The sequence below is a fragment of the Lepus europaeus genome, chromosome 8 (genome assembly GCF_033115175.1).
Source record: "Lepus europaeus isolate LE1 chromosome 8, mLepTim1.pri, whole genome shotgun sequence".
NCBI classification, from domain to species: domain Eukaryota; kingdom Metazoa; phylum Chordata; class Mammalia; order Lagomorpha; family Leporidae; genus Lepus; species Lepus europaeus.
In genome coordinates, this window is record NC_084834.1 from 67,151,547 (window position 1) to 67,168,551 (window position 17,005).

General features: G+C 47.1%; 1 protein-coding gene across 4 annotated transcripts in view; it reads left to right on the plus strand.

The window, feature by feature from the left end:
• The first annotated feature begins 5,821 nt into the window (after positions 1-5,821).
• The window catches only part of ELOVL6 (ELOVL fatty acid elongase 6), a 135,258-nt gene continuing 124,074 nt past the window's right edge, over positions 5,822-17,005 (plus strand). Inside the window, exons 1-2 of one of the 4 annotated variants that reach the window (XM_062199741.1) lie at positions 5,822-5,892; positions 6,614-6,734. In XM_062199741.1, coding sequence (XP_062055725.1) covers positions 6,646-6,734 — 89 coding nt within the window. In that variant the 5' untranslated portion in view covers positions 5,822-5,892; positions 6,614-6,645. Of the gene's footprint in view, positions 5,893-5,925; positions 6,036-6,245; positions 6,503-6,613; positions 6,735-17,005 lie in introns of those variants that run through there. The other 3 variants (XM_062199739.1, XM_062199740.1, XM_062199738.1) reach the window with 3 other exon arrangements.

The following is a 17,005-nucleotide window of genomic DNA, read 5'->3' on the forward strand; positions in this document are numbered from 1 at the left end:
GGAAAAATAAAAATTATAAACTTTTCAAAAAGATATTATTTACTTTTGGATAGTGTAGATTCTAATTATAACTTTTTAAAGGATTTATTTATTTATTTGAAAGGCAGAGTTACAGAGAGGCAGAGGCAGAGAGAGAGAGGGAGGTCTTCCATCTGCTGGTTCACTCCCCAAGTAGACATAACGATGGGAGCTGGGCTGATCTGAAGCCAGGAACCAGGAGCATCTTCCAGTTCTCCCACATGGGTGCAGGGGCCGAAGGACTTGGGCCATCTTCTACTGCTTTCCCAGGCCATGGCAGGGAGCTGTATCAGAAGTGGAGCAGATGGGACTCAAACCAGAGCCCATATAGGATACTGGCACTGCAGGCAGTAGCTTTACCCCCTACGCCACATCACCGAACCCAAAATCATAAACTTTATTTAGCAGCATAAGCTCCATCAAGCTCTGGATATTCTTGTAAGTGATGATGCCAGCCACTGGGTATATCCCTGAAGAACTGATGGTCCTGGTAATGTAACCATGTTACCACAGTCCTTTTTATATTATTAACTGAAGTGAAATGGGTGCCCTGCAAAGATATTTTTAAGATTAGGAAACTAAAAAAAAAAGTCAGGAGGAGCCAGTTGGCCCAATGATTAGATGCCTAATGAGATCCCAGTGAAACTGTCCCCATATCGCCCTTGCTTAGGAAAGATGAGGAGCATGGTCACGGTGGAGAAGGACTCTCTTGAAGATTTCTGGGGAAGAGTTTCTGCTCAATCTTTGGCTTACTTTCTCAAAGCACTCCCATGGTAAGCAGATGTTATTGTCCTTTGGCCCTCTAGAAAGTCAACAGGTCAAATGCTTGAGCATCTCCCAGAAAAACCATTGCCGTGACCTTTGCTCTTGGCAGGTCTCCTTTGGCTTTGACTACATCACTTCCACTTCTGGGTAGCTGTTGCCTTAACTGTCTGTTGCCTTAACTGACCTTTGCCTTCAGGGTTGTACTGATAAAGGCCTGTTTCATCTCCTATCACAATGCTTCAAAGACTTGCTTCAGGATCTTGATCCCAGTTGATGAAAATTTCCATTGAAAGCTCTGCTCTTATCTGTAGCCAAGCTAGGCACCCATGGAGCAGACACTTTGTTCCATGTTAAGTTTTCAGTGAGAGCTATGTAAGTCGAACCAATTGAGATGTCTATAGTCTTAGCTATAATTTCTATTATGAACTCTGGGTCCTTATCAAATAGGGAGTGGAAAAGATTGATTTTATTTATTTATTTTTATTTTTTAATAGATTTATTTTATTTACTTGAAAGACAGAGTTACATAGCGAGGTAGAGCCAGAGAGAGAGAGAGAGAGAGAGAGAGAGAGGGGTCTTCCATCCACTGGTTCACTCCCCAAATGGCCGCAACGGCTAGAGCTGAGCTGATCTGAAGCCAGGAGCCAGGAGCTTCTTCCGGGTCTCCCACATGGATGCAGGGACCCAGGACTTTGGCCATCTTGTACTGCTTCCCCAGGCTAGAGGAGAGAGCTGGATCGGAAGTGGAGCAGCCGGGTCTCAAACTGGCACCCATATGGGATACCAGCAATGCAGGTGGTGGCTTTTACATGCTACACCACAGTGTGGGCCCCACAAGATTTAATTTTTTCCCCCTCACATATTGATGTGAATGGTTTGCTGCTACAGGTTCCATCTTCAGCACTGTCTCTTTTTTGATCATCTTAAAACAATCTTATTTATTCAAGAAGCACTGAGACAGACAGAAGTTCCCATTTTCTGGTTTACTCCTTAAATTCTTTTATTTATTTATTTATTTATTTATTTATTTATGTGTTTGACATGTAGAGTTAAAGACAGTGAGAGAGACAGACAGAGAGAAAGGTCTTCCTTCCATTGGTTCACCCCCCAAATGGTAGCTACAGACGGTGCACTGCACCGATCCGAAACCAGCAGCCAAGTGCTTCTTCCCAGTCTCCTATGCGGTTGCAGAGGTCCAAGCACTTGGGCCATCCTCCACTGCCTTCGAGGGCCACAGCAGAGAGCTGGACTGGAAGAGGAGCAACCGGGACTAGAACCTGGTGCCCATATGGGATGCCGGGGCTGCAGGCGGAGGATTAACCAAGGGAGTCACGGCACCGGCCGGTTTACTCCTTAAATTCTTGCAATGGCCCAGGCCATGGAAAAAATCCAGGAGACAAATACTCAATTCAGATCTCTCAGGTAGGTAACAAGGATCCTGCCATCACCTATTGCATGTCTTAGTAGGAAGCTAGAGTCATAAGCCAGAATCAGGGTTTGAATCCGGACACTCGGATATGAGCACAGACACCTTAACTACTAGGCCATATACCTATGCTAACCCCTTCTTAAAGTGAGTTATCCATGTATGAATGGTTGGTTTCTTTTAATAAAGCATTACTAATTTCTTAATTCTTCAACCAGAATGTCTTCCTAAATGTTGTTTGCTCTTGCTTCAATCTTAGCAGAATTCATGTTGTTGTTACAGGAACTCTGTTCTTATGTTAGTGCCTCAAACTGGATTCAGACATGTTATAAAAAGTTAATATGAGTTTACTTTGGTGCAAAAAAAAATTGAAAACTATGTATAGTTTTTTTCATTTTTCCATAAACTTTTTTTTTTTTTTAAGATTTATTTTAGTTATTTGAGAGGCAGACTTGCAGACAGAGGGAGAGACAGAGAGAGAGAGGTCTTCCATCCACTGGTGCACTCCCCAAATGGTTGCAACGGCCAGAGCTAAGCCAATCTGAAGCCAGGAGCCAGGAGCTTCTTCAGGGTCTCCCACATGGGTGCAGGGGCTCAAGCACTTAGGTCATCTTCCACTGCTTTCCCAGGCCATTAGCAGGGAGCTGGATTGAAAGTGGAGCAGCCAGGACTTGAATAGGCACCCTAATAAAGGATGCCAACACCGCAGGTGGAAGCTTAACCTACTATGCCACAGCACCAGCCCATCCATGAGCTTTTTGAATATCATTCATATACATCACCACAAATCTTTGTCTTTAAAAATATTATGTACCGGAGCAGGCGCTGTTGTGCAGCGGGTTAAAGCCCTGGCCTGAAGCGCCAGCATCCCATATGGGTGCCGGATTGAGTCCGGGCTACTTCTCTTCGTATCCAGCTCTCTGCTGTGGCCTGGGATAGCAGCGGAGGATGGTCCACGTCCTTGGGCCCCTGCACCTGCGTAGGAGCTCGGAGGAAGCTCCTGGCTCCAGCTGTTGTGGCCATCTGGGGAGTGAACCAGCAGAAGGAAGACCTCTCTCTCTCTGTCTCTAGCTCTCTCTGTAACTGTCTTTCGAATAATAAATAAAATAAATCTTTAAAAAAATGTTATGCACAACATAGATGTCATTTACATATAACAAACACTTTACATAATGTTCTGTGCCTTACCTTTTCATTTTCCTTAATACACATCAGGAATTCCTTTGATATTGTGATCTATAGAGCAAAAACCCCGAAATATTCTGATATAAAATTATTCCATAATATATATATATATATATTTTTTTGTTGCTACCAAGGGTGCTATGTATCTTACACAAACATCCATAATGTCTTTGACAATATATCTATAAATTCCTAGCAGTGGAATTATTGGAAATTAACATGCTATTTCTCAGTTTAACATCTTGTAACCTCCTCTCTCCCCCGACCCTCCCCCCCCTCCCCCAACACACACAACAGGCAGAATGAAATCAGAACACACTACTTTTTCTTGTGGCTGAGACCTGGCTCCCGCCTACCTCTCCAATCTAATTTTCTGTTACTCTTAGCTGTGGCCTAGAGTCACACCAGGCTTTTTCCTAAAGCCTACAAACTCATTCTTCAGCTCGGGGCTTTCTCGTGCTTGCTTGCTCTTCAGTGCAACCCTCTGTAGAAGGTGACTTGAGATGGCACCTTTAGAAAAGATGGCACCATTTCACTAACATCAAGTATTTATTGTTTTTTATAACTGTGCTCTTTTAAGGTCAAGATTTGTGTTTTTGTTTGTTTGTTTGTTTGTTTTGTTTTTTGACAGGCAGAGTGGACAGTGTGAGAGACAGAGAGAAAGGTCTTCCTTTTGCCGTTGGTTCACCCTCCAATGGCCGCTGCAGTAGCGCGCTGCGGCCGGCGCACCGCGCTGATCTGATGGCAGGAGCCAGGTGCTTCTCCTGGTCTCCCATGGGGTGCAGGGCCCAAGCATTTGGGCCATCCTCCACTGCACTCCCGGGCCACAGCAGAGAGCTGGCCTGGAAGAGGGGCAACCGGGACAGAATCCAGTGCCCTGACCAGGACTAGAACCCGGTGTGCCGGCACCACAAGGTGGAAGATTAGCCTAGTGAGCTGCGGCGCCAGCCCAAGATTTGTTTTTAATATAACCCCACATCCATGTGCAGAAAATAAGCAGGGAATAACAGACATGCTTTGAATAAGAAGCATAGTAGGGACACTTTGTGGCATAGCCGGTAAAGCTGTCATCTGGGATGCCTGCATCCCATATGGGTTCAGGTTTGGGACCTGGCTGCTCCACTTCTGACCCAGCTCTCTACTAATGTGCCTGGGAAAGCAGTGGAGGATGGCCCAGGTGTCTGGACCCCTGCACCCACATGGGAGACTGAAGAATCTCCTGGCTCTTGGCTTTGGCCTGGCCCAGTCCCCGTTTTTGCAGCCATTTGTGGAGTGAATCAGTGGATGGAAGACCTCTCTCTGTTTCTTCCTCTCTCTGTGTAACTCTGTCTTAAGAATAAATAAATCTTTAAAAAAGAAAACATAGTAAACAAATGTGAATTTCTCAAAGTACTTTTAAATCGATTCCATCGCAAACACAATGAATTTAAAATTGATTTATTTTTGGACAAAAATAAGACTTATCCTTGCAACATACAATGAGGTCTTTCTAGGATTTTCTCACTGTTGAGCGCTTCCTCACTTTCCTATTCTCTTTCATATAAGTAACAATTATTCATCACTTTACAAATATTGATTGATTACTCAGAGGCCCAGGCCCTGTGCTATAAAATCCTTCTCATCTGACCACACCTACTTTCCAGCCCTAACTCAGCCAAGTGTTTTTCGGCCTGGGCCTCACCTTTAAATTCACTCATACTTGCACTATAGAAGTCTCCAGAATGACAATCCTTAAAAGGAAAGATAAGCAACTTCCCTACCTGGAGTGTCAACCTACTCATTGATTTGCAAATCAGCAACCCGTCCGGCCCTTTGATTTACATGAAATTGTACTGGATTGTTAAAAACTTTTTCTTTAGTTTCTTACTACACCTTCCTCCCTAGGGAGAGGTTCCTCTCAGTTTCCAAGTTTCAGAGGCTCCCATCTTTGAATGAAAATGCCCTCTCTTTGGACTCCCGGGGAGGTGAGGGATATTTGCATCTGAGACTGGTCATTTTCTTTTTGGTCTTCATGTCCCTTTAATTTTGAAAGTACAGGTTGTTTATTATTTTTTTAAGTTGACAATTGCATTCCTATATTAGATTATTGGACAACTCCTTGCCCTCCTATATCATTTTCCCCGACGTCTGGGGGAAGTCATTGAAGGGGCAGATGGAGCAGAAAATTCTTTTGATGTATGAGGTCAACATTGCATCCAACCCTCTCCTCAAACATTATCTACAACAACAAATAAGTCAAAATTACCCATGCATACAAATAAAGCCTTTGCATTGGACCAGTTGGTCCAGTTCTCCGGTCGCTAACTTCCTCTCCTCCTTTGTCTCTGTTCATTAATTATCCCCCTCTCGGTACCCAAACCCTCCACCTAACCCCTCTCCCAGTCCTTTCGTCCACTTCCGGCTACTGGCCTCTCCCGACTTGCACCCTCCTCATCCTCACCCTCCTCCGCCTGCACGTGACGGAGGGCGCTCTGCGGGCCTCTGGGCCCCCGGCGAGCGTGAGTCAAAGCCGGAGCTCCGGAGTGGGGGCAGGGGAGGCCCCGGAGGGTTTCCGCCGGGGCGGGAAGGGGCCGCGCGTCCCCTTCACGTGTGATCTCATCGCGGATTTACCTGGAGTTGTTTTGCGAGGGAGCGCTGGCAGGTTTTACTATTTCCCAATTGTTTACTCTCCGAGCTCTCCCGTCCACGCGCCTCAGGGCTGCGCCCCACACGCTGGAACTTCATTCAAAGGCAGGGCTCGGGGCGGCCCGCGGGGCTGGGGCCGGGGTACGCGGGTGACCGCCAGGCCACTTCCTCCCTCCCCGCGCCCTTCCCCCCAGCCCTCCACCCCCACCTTGGCCTTTACAAACCTGCACCCCAGGGCGGGAGGAGGTCTCGCTCCTCCGCGCCCTCCCTCGCAAAGGGTTAATTTTCCTGATCGCACGAGGGGGAGGAGATTTCCCTGTAGACGAGTAAAAAGGGTGATGGACAAACGTGCGGGCACTAAGACCGCAAGGCATTCATTTCCTCCTACGGTGGATGCGGACGCCGGGAGGAGGCGAGCCCCACGGCGGCGAGGAGCTGGGCGCCGAGGCACAGGCAATGCTCCACCCTGGATGTAGCTGAGAGGCGAGCGCCGGCGACCCCGCGGCGAGGGCAGACCCGGGGGGGTGGGTGGGGGAGCAGGCAGGAGCGAGCCCTCGAGACCTAGCGCTTTACAGATTATTTTATTTTGTGTAGAGAGCACGTAGCGACTCCGAAGATCAGCCCCAATGAACATGTCAGTGTTGACTTTACAAGAATATGAATTCGAAAAGCAGTTCAACGAGAATGAGGCCATCCAGTGGATGCAGGAAAACTGGTAGGTGATGCTTTCGCGTGACACGGCGCCCGGCAGCCCTGCGTCTTCCCCGCGGAGCGCGTTCGGCTCGGGCTCCCCGCCCGCGCGCGCAGCCAGCCGGCAGCCCCGTGCCCGGGTCTCGGCGCGCAGGAGCCGCGGCTCCACAGGCATCTTTTGCACGGATTATATAACTCAGAACATATATGTGTGCCTAGGGTGATGTCTGCGCGAGAGGGGAGGCGGGAGAGATGCCACCGTCCTGTCCTCTACCTGTGCTGCCTCCTGCTCTCCCTCTAGATTTTTTTTTTCTTTTTCCCTCGGCCTCCAGCAGCCGTGTGTTTGAGAGACACCGGGGAGGTGGGACCCGGGCTCCGGCTCGCTTTAACCCTCTGCCGCCCGCCGCCCTCGGCTCTGGTCCGCGCCCTCTCCCACCCTCGTGCCCTTCCTTTCTCCTTGCAGCTTCTCCCACTACACTGCCCTCCTCCGTGCGCTCCCCGGCCGGATGCCTCCCTGCCTGGACCCCTTTCCGGTTTCATACGGAGACGGGGGAGGGGACAATGAAAACTGTAATAAAAATGAATGAACCCGAGCGAGCGCAGCCACGCCATGATTAAGTTTCTGTTTTACGGAAACGCCTTTTGGCTGCACTCACTTCTAAGGCAAAGCTGCTGGCGGAGCGGAGTCCATGCTCGCCGATGAAAAACCCCTCGGTCTGCAGTCCTGGGGAGGGGGAGAGGGGTCTTCGCCGCCAAAACTTCCAATGGGGAAACCTCTTTCTTGTTTACGGCGCTCCCTCCGCCCGTGCGGGAGGCGATCTGGTGTCACCTTGCAATGTTTAACCGAGGAGGGTGTGCTCGTCTCGCTTCTTCCTCGTGCACTGGGCCGTGCCGGAGACAGACCCTCGCTGCCCTGCCTGCCCCCACCTAGGTCTGGTGAACCGGGAAGTGGCCAGCCCGGGGCACCCGGGAGCCGATCCGCGGGGCCGCCTCCCGGGGCTGGGGCGAGAAAGGTCGGGCAGAGGGGCTCCCGGGCGCCAGGGGGATTCCGGGCGCCGCGTGCCGAGCGCGCGTGCCCCGCGCCCTGCCTTGCCTCCCTCCTGCTCGCATCACTGGGCAGCCGGAGACCCCGCTGGGCAAGGCGGGGGATAGGGGTGCCGGGAAAGGGGCCCGATTTCCTCTCCTCCCGCCCCTTGGGGTCTTCCATTCTCCTCGGGAGGCGCGACCGCCGCTCCCGGCTGCTCCTGCCCGCCCGCCCGAGCGTCCGTACCACGGGCCCGCCAGCCCCTGGGCGACTGCAGCCGGGCGCCGCCTGCCCCCTGGGCCGCGCTCCCCGGCCGGGCGCCGGGGACGCCGCCTGCACTTCGCAGCGGCGGCGTGGCTGGTGGGCGCCGGGCCCGCGGGCCGCCCCGGAAGGACGGGAGGTGCAGCAAGCACATGGGGCGGCGGGGCTGGTGCCCTCCGCCGCAGCCGAGACTGTGCGCCCGGGGGCGGGTCCGGAAGGTGGCAGTCCACCGCGAGCCCCGATCCGGTAGAGACTGGACGTTGGGAGGCGCCGGCCTTGGCGCCTTGGGGTCCTAATCCACATGCACTTCCTCCTCCCGCGTAGGGGGTGGCGCTGGAGGCGGGCAGGGGCGGTGACCGGAGCTGGCGGGCGCCGGCAGCAGCGCAGCTGGCGCGCCGGGCCGGGGTCCTCGCCGCAGCTGTTCGTCAGGTCCTCTGGGCGTCCAGCTCCTGCCGGTCTCCCTGCCTGCCGGGTGCTCTGCATTTCCCAGGGTCAGCCAGCTCTCTTGCTTGCTGCATCCCGGTGCAACCTGCTTCTCCGGAGTCGCCTCCCCTCGCCCTCCCGCCTGAACCGGTTCCCTGTCTGCCCGCATCTTTGCACGCTGCGGTCGATACTGCCTCTTATTTACTTGTTGCCTTTTCTCTGAGACCCCTTCCTACACTTGCCCCCAGGTACCCTTTCCCGCCTCTTCTCTTCAGTCACTTAAGCACTCGCTCAACCAGAGAGATCCTAGCCCTCATGGGATTCAAAATGGCAAAAATGCACCAACTTCTGTTCGCCCTTTAGGCTCTCACCACTGTTCGCTACTTGCTCTTTACCTATCTAATGCGTTGTTTTCACCTGGCTTTTATTACTGTGGCTGGATATTTGCGTATTACATCTGTGCCTTTTACCAGACCATCTAATCTTCAAGGCACGATTCTTGCCTCATTTCCTATTGATTCTGCAGGGCACCCAGCAGCCTGCTTTGTATTGGCAGATGTTTGGGGCTGGTTTTATGGCTAAGATTACCTGTTAGTACCGGAGGCTTTGCCATGCTTGGCCTGCCCCTGTGGTTTGAATATCGTGTTAAAGTCACATTTTAGGATTTTTCCCTTCCTGCCTTCTCTCGCTATTGACGTTGTGTTCCTCTCGAATTGCATGGACAGTCAAAGAACCCTGCTGACCTTGCACCTGTTCTCCATCCTAATTGTCTTACTTTCTTCTTTTTATTTTACCCCACTGCTTTATTCCTGGTATCCTAGAGGCCCAGTTGTGTAACTCCTGCAAACCAACAGCCAGAAAGTCTAGAATTGGATATATAGGAAAATGTCTTGTTTTCCACTTACTAACGGGAGAAGGAAGTGGCAAAACCAAAGCTTGGGCCCTCTGGAAGAGGGAGAACTTTAGCAAACCAGAGTCTTTGCCTTTTCCAGACTCCTTTAGTTAAAATGGTCTGAAATGGGCTTTGGAACAAAACCCGGATGTAGGGAAGCTTCTCCTTGCTTTTGATAATTCATTTGCTTTGCCTTTAAAATCATTTTGACCTGGCCTCAGACAAAACCTGTCAACTTAGAGAATTCCGATGTAACTCTCAAATTAGTTACCATATCATTGCCGTAGTCATCGCACGTTGTACATATATGTATTGGAGGAGCACACTCTATGCCATAAATGTGTACGGATATTAGGTGTCAAAACCATGAATAGAAAAGCTACATTTGGCTTTTGACGAATGGTGAGGAGGACCAGGAGTCAGGTTTTACCCACGAGCTATGTGCACCAACTAGCTACGTGCACCAACTAGGCATCGTTTAAGGGGACCTAAGATAAGGAGAGTTTGTTGAACCCTCACTGGTTACCTCAGCACATAGTAGTGGAGTGAAGCTTCAGTTTTGGAGTGGGGTGTGTATAAACACTGAATGGTTCCACTGAGACAAGTTCATCAAGTTCCTTGTTTTTTAAATGAATGATTAACCTGATACTCCTTGGCCTGGACACGAAATAAATACTGTAGACTTTTTCACTTTTCTGGCAAATAGTTTTATCAATAATAGATTAGAATAGCAATCGAGATGCAGAGTAATATGTTCCCTTGGAGAATCAGCCTGAGCCTCATCTTGAAGGCACACATACAGTTAAAAACATACCTGGTAATTGAAAGTTTATTACATGAGGTAGAGGAAAATGCCTGCTTCTAGCTCCAAAGAGCATTTTAGGGTTCCAGTTTTACACTGAAAAGCCCTTGTGATTTCCCAACAGTGAAAATAGAGACATGTTGTTCTTTTATGAGATGTCTGGCCGCTACCTGTTATTCTCACTAACAGCTGACTTAATTTACAAGTGCTGCCAGCCAAGGAACAAAATCACCTAGTGACTGGTGAGGCTGCATGAATTCATTGAGTGAGAAGGGAAGCTGGGCTCTGCCTTCTCCTCTTTCAGCAGCCTGCCAGGTTCGTGCTAACAACAGTGGATGCGAGTTGCTCCAGTTGTAATTGTCTGGCCAATGATGATTATCTTCTGATGTCGGCTGACACGGTGTTCTCCAATAGGAGAGCAGGAGGCCTGTGCTGACTGCTGTAACATTATGTATGTGAGGTGACGTCATCAAAGGGCTTGCCTAGAACCTCATGAAACCCTGCCCCCTCTCCTGGCGTCCTGCACACATCCAGCCTTTCAATGCTTTGTAGATTTTTCTGACTTTCTCGCCTCTTCCCCGACCATGGAGGTGGCTGTAAGGGTTTTATTGTTTCTCTATTTTGTATTCTATCTTGCAGACTATAAGATAGTGTAGAAATTTTCAGAATTAAATACTGTCTGGCTGAAATTGCTCTTTACCAAAGTAGGGGAAAGGAACACTTTAAAAGGAGTAGTGCATCTGTATGTTCTTTTCTTGTATATGAGGCTCAGAAAGGCGCATGATAGATAGTTTCAGGATAAAAGGACACAAAGCATCATAAGCCGGTAGTAGTGTTAAACTCAAGATACAGCAGCGTGATGTTGCCGAAACTTTTCACATGCAGGCTCACTGTTAGGCTGCTGTTTTCCCTGTGCTGAGGATTGCTTTGAATGGCTCTCTGAGGTCCTCCTTGGGACCGGCTGCTAATGGCTGCAGAACAGTGCAAGTCTGTGACGGTGGAACAGAGGAAGCCAGAGTTTCAGTCCATCAGCCACAGCATACACGAAGTCGGTCAGCTGTCCAGGAACATGTCATAGTCGTATCGTTCCCGTTATGCCGCCATTTATTTTGGAATCACAGCTCATTCTGACCTGAAGACTGGGAAGTGCTAAGTGTGAGGAACTTAACATACCGTTCAGTAAACTTCAGGAAGCCGTGGAGTCCTATGTGCTAGCTTACGAGTGCGAAGACTGAGAAGATGCATAGAGAAAAATCTGATCTGTCTTAGGATCCCAGAAAATAGTGAAAAGTTGTGTGGGAACTTTGAACTCTCATGCATCTTTTAGGAAATGATGTTGAGTCATGCAGTCCCTGTTTGTGTAGGACAAGGGTGAAGGACAGTTTAAAGAGAATTATTTTATGGTTATATTATCCATCTGTACTTCTGCATTACTTATAAATACTGTGTGGAGATCAAAGTTTCACATAAGGTCTTTTTTTTTTTTTAAGATTTTATTTATTTATTTGAGAGGCAGTTACAGACACAGAGAGGGAAAGACAGAGAGAGAGGTCTTCCATGTGCTGGTTCACTCCTCAAATGACCACAGCGGACAGAGCTGGGCCTAATGGAAGCCAGGAGCCAGGAGCCTCTTGGTCTGCCACCTGGGTGCAAGGGCCCAAGCACCTGGACCATCTTCTGCTTTCCCAGGCCACAGCAGAGAGCTGAAAGGGAAGTAGAGCAGCCAGGCCCCATAAGGTCTTTTGTTAAATTGAAAGTGAAATGTGGTCTCCAGCTGAATTCTTGTTGTTTATATTAGATGAAGGTAATTCTAGCAGTGTCAAGGAATAATGCTGGAATTTAACCCTAGAGTCAACCCACTCCATATCAAAGGGCTGCCTTACATACTTCATTGAAAGAAGAAACTTCCAATTGAGACAATGGGAAAGCTACTTGGGGATGGAGGCTTAGAAATAAGGCACTGTGGCATAGCCAGTAAAGTCACCGCCTGATGTGCCAGCAGATGTACCAGTATAGCGAGTAAAGCTACCACCTGCAGTGCTGGCATCCCATATGGGCTGTGCTTTGAATCCTGGCTGCTCCACTTCCCATCCAGCTCTCTGCTATGGCCTGGGAAAGCAGCAGATGGCCCAAGTACTTGGGCCCCTGCTCCTGCATAGGAGACCTAGAGGAGGCTCCTGGCTCCTCCTAGAGAAGGCTCCTGGCTCCTGGCTTTGGATCCACACAGCTCCTGCTGTTGCAGCCATTTGGGGAGTGAACCAGCGGATGAAAGACCTCTCTCTCTCTTCCTTTCTCTCTGCTTCTGTAACTCTGCTTTTCAAATAAATAAATAAATGAATCTTAAAAAAAAAAAAAAAGTGGGAGGGTGCAGTGCAAGTACAAGCATCACATCAGCCCTTAGCCAGCAAAGTAAAAGGAGGGAGTTTGGCAATTATTCTGGCAATTCAGGAATTCATCTTTATATCAGTGATCTGGAATAGCTGAGGTCCAAGTATTTTCTGAAATGAGTCATCCAAAAATTGTCTCAGTGATTCACTGAATTTTTTCTCATGGACACAGGTGAGCTGATCTGCCCTCTGTTAGCTGGAACCAGACATGAGTCACCCAGTTGGCCCGAAGTCTACCTTTACCACGCTCTAGCTTCATAGCCACCTGATCCTGTTCGCTTCCCATTTATCTTTGTTAGAAGAGCTCAGGCATTTACCTAAAGGAGTTGCCTGTCCCACATGCTTTCTTTCCATTGATAACCCCAGTATAATTTGGCTTTATTTATAGTATAATATTCTGATTGTTTGTACGGGTATATAGGCAGGTGCAAATGTGTGTTTTAGCCATAGTTCTTCAGATTTTAGAGAACTTAAAAAAAAAAAAAACAGCATCTCTAATAATTTATTTTAGAGATGGTTAGTCTTTTTTAAGTACTGCTCAAGAGTAAAAATAGGAATTTCCAAAGCATGGGACCATGAACATCATCTGGGTGCAAGCCTGTGTATTTACCATGGTTCATTTCTATATTGAGCATTCATGATTTTTTAGTTTTAAGGTTCTTTTTCTTACTACATTGGACTGACAAGTACTTGTAGAAAATGTTTTGTTCACCCACTGTGAACTTTTTGAAATTTAACTTTAAGCCTTTGCTTTGTACATAAAGCTCATACAAGTGCAAAAAATTTACAATGGTCTTTTCTGAGATAACTTAGATAAATTTGTTGAGGTAAATTAGACATGCTGATTGGAAGCAATTTTGCTGGATAATCACTGAAATAGTTTTCAGATACTTTCATTTCCCTGCCTTTTGGGGTTTCATATTTTAGTTTTCTTTCTTCCTAAAGCTTTTCTAGAACAGTTCCTGATTGCAGTGTGATAAGTAGAGCTCCATTGGTAGAGTTCCATTTGGTGGAGAGATCCCTCCTCAACACACATTAGATCAGATTTCTGATCATATTTTGTAAGTGAAACGAATTAACTCCATTTTTGTAAAGATAAATTTCAGATAGTTTTGCTTAGTCCTTAATTTTATTATCAACTAGATTTAAAAAAAAAAATTCTCTTGAGTTTTGAGGCTGCATCTTTGAATTGACTGCATGTTGATACTTAACAGACAGTAGGCCTCAAAACTGGTAGCTTTTCAAAAAAATTTTTAAAAATTTTATTTATTTATTTGAGAGGTAGAGTTACAGACAGAGAGGGAGGGAGAGAGAGAGAGATCTTCCATCCACTGGTTCATTCCCTAGATGGTTACAACATCTGGAGCTGGGCTAATCCAGCTGGAGCTGGGCTAATACGAAGCCAGGAGCCAGGAGCTTCCTCCAGCTACCTCATGAGGGTGCAGGGGTTCAAGGGCATGCCCCATTGCCCTCCCAGGCCACAAGCAGAGCGCTAGATAGAAAGGAGCAGCCAGGACATGAACCAGCACCTGTATGGGATGCTGGCACTGCAGGTGAATGTGTAGCCTACTATGCCATGGCACCAGCCCTAAACAGAACATTCTTTAAAGACTGAAAAGAGCAATGAAGTTCATGCTTACTGTGTGTCTTGGTCAGGGAAGTGCAGGCATTTACCTAGATTATATAGATATATGTATACACGCACATGTACGTCAAAAAGTTTGTGAAATATGTTATTAAAAAGATAAGCTTATTAGGTGCAAAAAAATTTGAAAGTATGTAGTCTTTTCATAAGGATGGATTTCAGAAGTTTTTGCACAGAAATAAACTTTTTAAAATATTTTTTAAATTTATTTTCATTTTGCAGGAAAGGCAGAGAGAGAGAGACAGACAGACAGAAATCTTCCATCTGTTGGTCATTCCTCAAATGCTTGCAATAGCTAGGGCTGGACCAGGCTGACACTGGAAGGCAGGAGCCAGGAACTCCACCTGGGTCTCCCACATTGCTGGCAAGGGCCCAAGCACTTGAACTATCATCTGTTGCCTGCTAGGGTCTACCTTGGCAGAAATTGGATTGAAGTGGCTGGGATTCAAACCGGGCACTCCGATGTGGGCTATAGGCATCCCCAGTGGCAGCGACTTAACTGCTATACCAAGTGTCCACTCTGAATTTGTCTTTTAATTCTTTTTCTGCCAACTTCTTGAAGTACCCATAAACATAAACGCATGTAAAGTGACAAAAGTTCCTTACTTGTGTATTTCTTGCCACCACAAGAGCATCTTGCTGAACTTAAAGTACTTACAGGTCCTAATAGGTGGAAAACTGACTATATTACCTATTTTAAAAATCAGATAAATAATATGATTTCAGTGCATTTTAAAGTTGTAAAAATTGAGCACTGAGATTTAAACTGATCATTACTGAATTTTAAACAATCTTCAGTATGGTTAATAATAAATAAAATCTCAAGTTTTCCTGTGTTTTAGGCCTAGTTACTTAGTACCTCCTGTTTATAAGGGTCACATTCAGCAAAATTTAAAAGGTTTGAAGCTTCTAGGCCTGTCCTAACTGGGGTAATTAACTGTCACAGGTGATTTTAGTGGGATTGAATGACCTAAAGTTGAACATTTCATGACCTTGTTTTTGAAGGCTTAATGAAAAAGAGACTGAATGAACAGGTTTACCCCGAATGTAAAAAAAAAAAAAAAAAAAAAAAGTTGAAACTTTGAAGACATGACGGTATCTTAAGCATTTAAGAGCTGAACTGTAGTAAGAGGGTAGAACCTCAATAAAAGATGTTTGATAGGACTGGCTTTGTGGTACAACAGGTTAAGCCACCACCTGAAATGCTGGCATCCCATATGAGCATTGGATCCAGTTCTGGCTGCGCCACCTTGGCCCAACTCTGCCAATGCCCCTGGTAAAACAAGTGTTTGGACCCCTTTACCCATGTGGGAGACCTGGAAGAAGTGCCTGGCTTTGGTATGGCCCAGCCCCATGCATACCATTTGGGTAGTATATCAGTAAATGGAAGATCTCTGTCTCTCCCTCTCACTGTAACTCTGCTTTTCAAATAATTTTTTTAAAATAATTTTTTTAAAAAGGTGTTCACAAGAAAAAAAAAAAAAAACTACATTTCAAGTTCCAGAGTTTCCTTTCAGTTTTATGACTTTTTGATTTAGACTTACAGATCTTAGAAAGTAGAATAGGTTTTCTTAATTCTGGAGCAGTGATATTAGTAGTAGTTACTACATAGTCATGGATGTTAACTGTTAAATCCTTACCACCACTCTTTGGATTATCTTTGACACAGCTGGAAACTGAGGCACAATGTGGGGTGTGCATATGGGGACAAGAAGAGAAATGGGCCCCAAGTCTGGATAATGCCTGCGTTGGAGGGGGGGGGGCTGCTCACATAGGGCCCTATCACTCCCTTATTCGAATATTAAAAAAATATTCACTTGGGAAAATAATTCACTTGAAAACTTGTCGTTTTAGTCCGTGACTTCACAAGTGTCTTACAGTTCTCCTTAAGTGAATCCTGAATGCTTAAGGGCAGAATAACCAGCTTTACTGAGTGCCGCAGACGTTAAACTGTGTAAAGACTTGAGACATTGAATATTCCTATTTTCTGAACATCACATGCTTAATGTCTTATCAACACACTTATAATTACAGAAAAGTTATGACAGCTTTAATTATGTCTCTTTTTTATAAAAAGATTTATTTGTAGGGTCGGAGTTATAGAGAGAGAGGGAAAGGAAGAGAGAGAGACGAGAGCGATCTTCCATCCAGTGGTTCACTGCCTAGGTGACCACAGTGCCCAGGGCTGTGCCAGGCCAAAACCAAAACACAGGAGCTTCTTCCTGTTCTCCCACTTGGGTAGCAAGAACCCAAGCACCTGGACCATCCTCTGCTACTTTTCCCAGGCATTAGTAGGGATCTAGATTAGAAGTGGAACACCTGGGATCTGAGTGGTGCTCTAGGTAACTGCTATGCCACAATGGCAGCCCCGATGTTTCAATCTTGATACATCGTGTAACCTCAAACAAACCATGATCCATGGATTTGGGAGCAGTTCTTAGAAAATGTTCACATATAAATGCTTTCTGTTTCTTTGTCTGAGTTTCCACCTGCCACTGCTTGTACTCAACCTTCTCTAAGGGCAGGTTTTAGTAATTTGTGGTAGGGTGCGGTGCTCCCTGTTCTCTCTTTATTTACTTATTTGAAAGGCAGAGTGACAGAGAGGGAGAGACAGGGAGAGGGATCTGACATCCGGCTTGTTCACTCTCCAAATGGCTGCAGCTGGGTGAGGACAAAGCCAGGAGCCACAAACTCTCTCTGGGTCCCCAACATGGAGGGCAAGGCCCAAGCACTTGGGCCATCTTCTGCTGCCCTCCCAGGTGCGATAGCAGAGTTGGATCAGAAGTAGAGTAGCGCCGGCGCCGCGGCTCAATAGGCTAATCCTCCGTCTGCGGTGCCGGCAACCCGGGTTCTAGTCCTGGT